Here is a 6,148-nt window from a genome sequence, read left to right on the forward strand (position 1 = left end):
TTTTCCGCATTGTATCCTAAAATTAGCTGAAACCCTAATTACTTCATAAACCCCAAATCACATTTTCCCTATTCCTAAACACTTTCAAAGAAGTCAATCCAATCATCATCATCACAGACGCAATTTCAACTACAATGATCATTAACAGTAAACTAAAAAATTAGATAATCTTTGCTCAATTCCATAGTTTAATATCGTGACAAAATAAGTCGATAATAGCTTAATCGTAAACAAAATAAAATAAAATAAAATAAAATAAAAAACAGATTCTTCAACTCACTACTCATTCAATTGCGCGAGCTCAGCTTTCAATTGTTCAATTTTAAGCCCCATCGCCCGCTGAATCGACGCCCTCTCGCCCTCCGGCAGCCTCCGCAGCAGCCCCTCGTACAATTCCAGAACCTCGCCGACGGCTTCGCGCGCGCACTCGGCCTCTTCGTTGAAGTACACGGTTTCTTTGGAGTCCATCGCCGACTCTATCTCCTCGCGAGCTTCCGCGAATTTGAGGTTGATTTTGTCGACCTCCCTGTCGGTTTCGGCGCTGAATTGTCTGGAATGGTTGGGAATGCTGAAGCGGGTAGCTGAATCTGCGATCGTCGGGCGCGAAAATTGATGGAATGAGCGTGGATTTGAGAGAGTTGCGAGGGTTACTACTGGAATTGGGGATTTAGGGCGTGGAGATCTTCCAACAGGGTGTCTGTGAAGTAATTTGGAGAGAGAAAGAGATGAACGACGAAGCATTTTTTGGTAGAATATTTTGAGAAATTTAAAAGTTGTCGTAGATTATAAGCAACAATTTTGAGGGAGCAGAGAATCAGAAAAAATAAGAGACGAGCTTCATTCAATAGATGGGCTATTGGGCCCGACTCATTGATGGGCTGGCTCATTAATGAATGTGTCTTATGGATAAATGGGCTTTTGCCGACTCCTTAATCAAATTAATTATTCGATTTGTTTGAACGTAACATGGAATATGGGCATTCTCTACTAATTTGGGGTGGGGGTGGTGACGGGATCAAAATCACCTCCTTTTCACATTAGTATAATCTTATATTCATTGCGTCTGAATAATGCATAAATACTTTTGTTTTTTCTTGAATTGGAAATCTTTGACATAATCAATTTTATAATCTATTAAATCTTGAGACATAAGTTCATATTTGCCCTTTAAAAGAATGAAATATATTAAATAAATCATTCCCTATTCAAAAGCAACTAATGAAAAATACATCACAGAATTCTCTGAAAAATTCCACTACCAACTTTGAAGTGATGCATATATTAGCAATTTACATACAAAAAAAAAGGTGCAGATTGCATTCTTTCTCCAACTCAACTATGCCAAAAGTTGCAGTCTCTACACTTACATGCAGAATTCTTGAATATATATATCTATATAACAAACTCTTCAGAAATTATATTAAACAGCTCGCACACAAAAGTAAGGTTGGATCAGATGTTAAAATCATTTAGCAAAGAAACCCCCAACACTGAAACACAAGATGATGATGATGATGATAGTAGAACGGCTGCAAATACGTACACGGGCGATCGTTTCAGGCTCGGTGGCCTCAGCTTTGCCTCCAGCTGCGTTCCTCTCTCAGGCTCCGCCCTCTCCTGTACTCAATCTCCGCATCAGAATTGGACGAGCCAAATTGATATTTCCGGCCGTTTCTAGGAGCCCCCATCTTTGAGTAGATATCTTCATCATCGCTTAGGATGTGGCTGCTTGGCAACCCTCGCCCAGATATACGCTTATGTGGGGCTTGACCTGAGATAGACGAACGACTTATGTTATCACCTTGGGACTATATGCAGTACAAGGTAAAGAAAAAAGAAACCATAAGTAGCAATTTTCTTGCTAAGAAAAGGTCCGTTAAGAGGGCATTTACTTTACATGATAGATTGGATTGAGTATATACGTGATCAAATAAGTTTTAAAATGGTTAATCATATTTTGTGATCCCAACTGTTAGCGTTTTCCAGAAAAATGTCCACATATCCTAATTTCGGCGACAGAATGATAAGTCACCTCGCCGAATTCTTAGGTGGAACAACGCCGTTTTATTGGGCGAGGAGGAATAAAAATCCACCAAAGAATACAACAAGGTGACTTCTCATTCCATCGTCAGATATTGTATAGAGGGACATTTTTTGAAAAATGCTGAAAGTTTGGAGTTTTTTAAACAAAAGTTGGGGATATTTTGTGGAAAATGTTGAAAGTTGGGGACACAAAATATGATTAACCCAAGAAAAAAGAGACGAGCTAACTCAAACGAAGAATCCAGCTTGCACGTTGAAAGAAATCCAATGGATTTTGTTGGAGACAATAAACATATCACAATCCATCATTTCAATAAGGGGAAAGCAAAGGCATTTTCTTTCTGGTTCTTCAAAAATCAGAAGTGCATTCATGTATCACTTCATATAGAGAGACATGGTTTACCTTCGATATTGTCGTACGAGCCATGTACTCCAGAATGAGTCAGTCCTGCATCGTCGAGCTGCCTCTTACCTGTCTCTATCCTCTCTCTTGATGGTGCATTTAATATGTTTCCATCCCCCGCAGATTTGTCGGGGGTGAGCGGCGTCATGCTGAACGAGTCATCCGACACGTTTGATATCTCAACATAATGTGTTGTGGTGACGATTTCATCAGCACTGAACCCAAAAGATGCCCTATAAGCTTCCAGTTCCTCAGGATCAGGTTTAGAAACTTTTGCCTGCCGGTTTTGATGCCCATTTCCACCGTTTGTGTAAGCATCCGATTCTCGGGAAATACTTAACCTACCACCAGAATGAGAGAGTGATGACTGGTCCAGGTAGAACTGCGCAAACGTCTCGGGGCAGAAGAAATTGGAATCTTGGCGCGACTTGCTGGCACCACTTGCCTCTAGCCCAATATACCGGCCTGACCCAGATTTCGAGTACACGGGCTCTTTTGAAGGAATTGAAGGACTCCACTGAGAGGGGTACTCCTTCTCGGGCGTTCTAGAAATGGGCGATCTGAGAGTACTGGCCGGGCTTCCAGGGTAGAGTGAATATGTGGCGTGAAGATCATTTGCAGTAAAGTAACTGTTCTTATTATTGGCAGAAGATGAGAGGAAATGGGCGTAAGGCACGTCAGGGGAAGATGGAGTAGTCACGTGCGCCAACTCCGGCGGAGGTGTTAAAGGAGCTGTGGATGGCTCGGTTGTGAAAGTTGAGAATACAGGTGGGGAGACCAGTTGTGTCTCGTGGGCGTATGGACCTGTGACAAACATAGTAGACGAAGGATCACCAGGAGAGTTGGCAGACAAGAAACAGCTGGGTGACTGAGCTGTAGATGGGAGTGCGGAATTCGAGAAGGAAGCAGGCGAAGATGGTGGAGCATAAAGAGATGGAGCAATTCCAGTTGTCTGATTGGGCAGGCCAACAGCTTGAGGTCCATTTGGCTGATTCGAAGCTTGGTTTCCCTCAGGCATTCTTGATGCAGGCACGATTCGTTTTCCACCTTTTTGTTTACCAAAACAAGAAAGTCCACTCCAACAACCTCCCCACCTCTTGCGCTAAAAACAAAGTAAACCATTAGCCATAGTGTTCTATCGAACACACAGATGCTTTAAAAGGGTGCAGAGTTGGATTCACAATTTAGAAATATGATCCTAATACAAGAATCAAAGCAAAGAATTTGGAAGAGATAACACTTAACATAGGTGTCTTTCGAGGCATGGAAAATATGAACTTTTGAACATAGTTTGTTATTCGTACTAGGTGAAATCAACAATTTGTGTACTTTGAAATGATGTTTCATTTGGTAATAACTATGTGACAATAAAGTATATAGTAATCAAGAAATAATACATAAATACAAGGAAAAGGATGAAAAAATGGAAGCCAAAGAACCCCATGGTACGATTTGAAAGTAGTCAAATGAAACCTAAGTCGTACAAATTGTTGGATTCATGTATCTTCAAGTCTAGTCATTCTGAATCTTATAGTACTATTGTTTCACTAGTGAGGCATTACACTAAGTTAATAGCCATTTCAATCACAAGAAAGCAAACTTAAGCAAATTAACATTTGGGGAAAACAACAAAATTTTAACCACCAACGATAAACAAAATAATTGATGGATTTGCAGAGAAATATACATCCATCGTAAGCATTAAAATTACAATTAATATATCCAACTGATCATCGAGGGACCAACTGCATATTGAGCCACGTGGCAAAGGTCAAAATGCCTATTCCTAAAGTTACTTATCATTTAATCATTCAATAAAACCACCAGGATGACAAATCAATTACGGAGAGGGAATATTTCCTTTTTTCATCTCTTTATGAATTAATATCCTTTCAATTTATATAAAATAAGACGTAAGATGAGTTATTAGTTGTAAATTTCCATCTTCTCAGTCTTTGTCACTCCTTATAATAGGCACTCTTCACTAGGTCACGTAACAAGCTCGTGGAATTGGAGAAAAACCATGCAACACGTAGAGATTTAGGCCGTTGGCAGTTACGTATCTAGAATAATTCAACACCATACAAGTGGCTTGATAAGAATGGAAAAAACGTATGTTACTCCAAAAAGCTGTTAAGCTATAACCTGCCCGTGCTCATGGTCACAAAAACTTCATAGCAAAATGGTACTATAAATTTGAATCACAGGAGGAACGAACAAGAAAAGCTTAGGTTCATAATGCAATATACCCGGGATGCTGGTGCTTGCTGTGGCTGCAGAAATCTAATCTGCTCCGAAGCCATGGGCAAGATGGCTTTGAGGGCACAACACGGTCAAATTCTTTCGTCTTAACTTCTAATAGCAATAGTATCCACCTACTCACAAAATGCAAAGGGACACTTTGCAACTCTTTATCTCCCCTGTCATTCAACTGTAAGTACTAAGTCAACACACAAGCAACCAACATTAGAAGTGAAGGAAAAACTAACGAACACATGAGTTTCACGATGTCAAGGATGGTAATATAGCCTTTAAATGTTTAGTTATGCAAAATCAATCAGCAGATTTGCACAAGATTCATTTTACCTTATTTAAAGAATCAATTTTTTATTTTGCTTCACACCTCAACTCCCACTATAGAAGCTCAAATACTTCCAATTCTAGCCCATCCAGATATTGGAACTTGTCATTGAGTTTTTGTCAGTTCTACAACAAATAATTCCATTCCAATTTTGGACCCAAATATATACATATGTTTTTGTTTCAAAATATGCTGAAAGCGACCCCACTACAAAATTAAAAGAATAAAATTCTTGTTGCCACCACACAAGCAAGAATTTCAAGGAAGAGAATGTGTACCTACCTCAAACAAATTCCTTCCAACATCACATCATTATCCAAACAACATCAACAGGAAAACACACATACTTAAAACTTAAAACTCCATGCTTCAAACTAGGGGGAAAAAAAAAAGTTGCCAAAACCCCATTAAAGGAACACGAAAATAGCGAGACCCTCATTAAAACTGCGGAAGAGGAAATATCAGACACGAATTACACTACCTGAGCTGAGAAAAACGGCCTACATTTGCATTGCTGAGATCTGTGGAAGCTCACTGATAAAAAAAATAAGCTAATGAAAAAAATATACTGTGTGTGTGTGAAAGGGAAAAGGAAAAGCAATGGCTAGATCTAATCTGTAATCTGGTTTCTCTTCCTTTTTTTCTTTTTTGATTGATTGTAGTGTTTGCTAAAATTGCTTTTCTTTTCCTTTTCTTTTTTCTCCTTTTTGTTAGTAATTTTTTTTTAAAGTAATAACGAAAAAAAGGAAAAGGGATGGGAGACATAACGGCGTTACTGTATCTGTACCTTCTTTTCACTTTTTGATGAGGTGATGGATGACGTGGAATGTCATGATTGGCTGATTTTGTCTGTGGCAGAATCATCAATTCCTTATTAGACTATCTTTATCAACAACCTACAACAACCCAATTTTTAATAAAATATTTATTTCTCTCTTCCACGTACACAACTTATAATTTAACAATATTTATGTTTTATCAATAACCTACTACAACCTAAATACTTTTTCTTTTTTTATTATTTGTTATCATATTTTTTAATTATAAAATGCCAAATGGCATTATCCCATTTGATTGAAAAGGTGGATGACTTGGGTTGGTCTGCAACTTTTTTCACAATC

At 38.7% G+C, this 6,148-nt stretch overlaps 2 protein-coding genes across 3 annotated transcripts; both read right to left on the reverse strand.

Annotated features, from left to right (window-relative positions):
* Window positions 1-141: 141 nt before the first annotated feature.
* Window positions 142-859, reverse strand: LOC131010955 (embryogenesis-like protein). The gene has a single exon (XM_057938664.1). It carries the CDS (start codon window positions 739-741, stop codon window positions 280-282), a length of 462 nt encoding a protein of 153 aa, XP_057794647.1. The 5' UTR covers window positions 742-859; the 3' UTR covers window positions 142-279.
* Window positions 860-1,238: 379 nt separating this feature from the next.
* LOC131010956 (uncharacterized protein At1g76660-like) lies at window positions 1,239-5,788 on the reverse strand. 2 transcript variants are annotated; one of them, XM_057938667.1, is made up of 4 exons: window positions 5,509-5,788; window positions 4,696-4,877; window positions 2,447-3,548; window positions 1,239-1,771 (listed from the first exon to the last, which is right to left on the reverse strand). In XM_057938667.1, the coding sequence occupies exons 2-4, from the start codon at window positions 4,747-4,749 to the stop codon at window positions 1,572-1,574; spliced, it is 1,356 nt and encodes a 451-aa protein (XP_057794650.1). In that variant the 5' UTR covers window positions 4,750-4,877; window positions 5,509-5,788; the 3' UTR covers window positions 1,239-1,571. The 2 variants fall into 2 exon arrangements, with proteins under 2 accessions (XP_057794650.1, XP_057794649.1); XM_057938666.1 differs by having other exon boundaries at window positions 4,696-4,866; window positions 5,509-5,759.
* Between the last annotated feature and the right edge of the window lie 360 nt (window positions 5,789-6,148).

This window comes from Salvia miltiorrhiza, chromosome 2 (genome assembly GCF_028751815.1).
Source record: "Salvia miltiorrhiza cultivar Shanhuang (shh) chromosome 2, IMPLAD_Smil_shh, whole genome shotgun sequence".
Lineage (NCBI taxonomy): Eukaryota > Viridiplantae > Streptophyta > Magnoliopsida > Lamiales > Lamiaceae > Salvia > Salvia miltiorrhiza.

What these genes read in the sequence shown, in the direction of transcription:
- LOC131010956 (XM_057938667.1), bottom strand. Translation starts at nt 4,749, where the DNA reads ATGGCTTCGGAGCAGATTAGATTTCTGCAGCCACAGCAAGCACCAGCA. An exon ending in AGCAAGCACCAGCATCCCGG is followed by an intron (nt 3,549 to 4,695) that starts GTATATTGCATT and finishes CTTTGTTTTTAG; the next exon opens with CGCAAGAGGTGGGGAGGTTG. An exon ending in CTCGTACGACAATATCGAAG is followed by an intron (nt 1,772 to 2,446) that starts GTAAACCATGTC and finishes CGTCTATCTCAG; the next exon opens with GTCAAGCCCCACATAAGCGT.
- LOC131010955 (XM_057938664.1), bottom strand. Translation starts at nt 741, where the DNA reads ATGCTTCGTCGTTCATCTCTTTCTCTCTCCAAATTACTTCACAGACAC.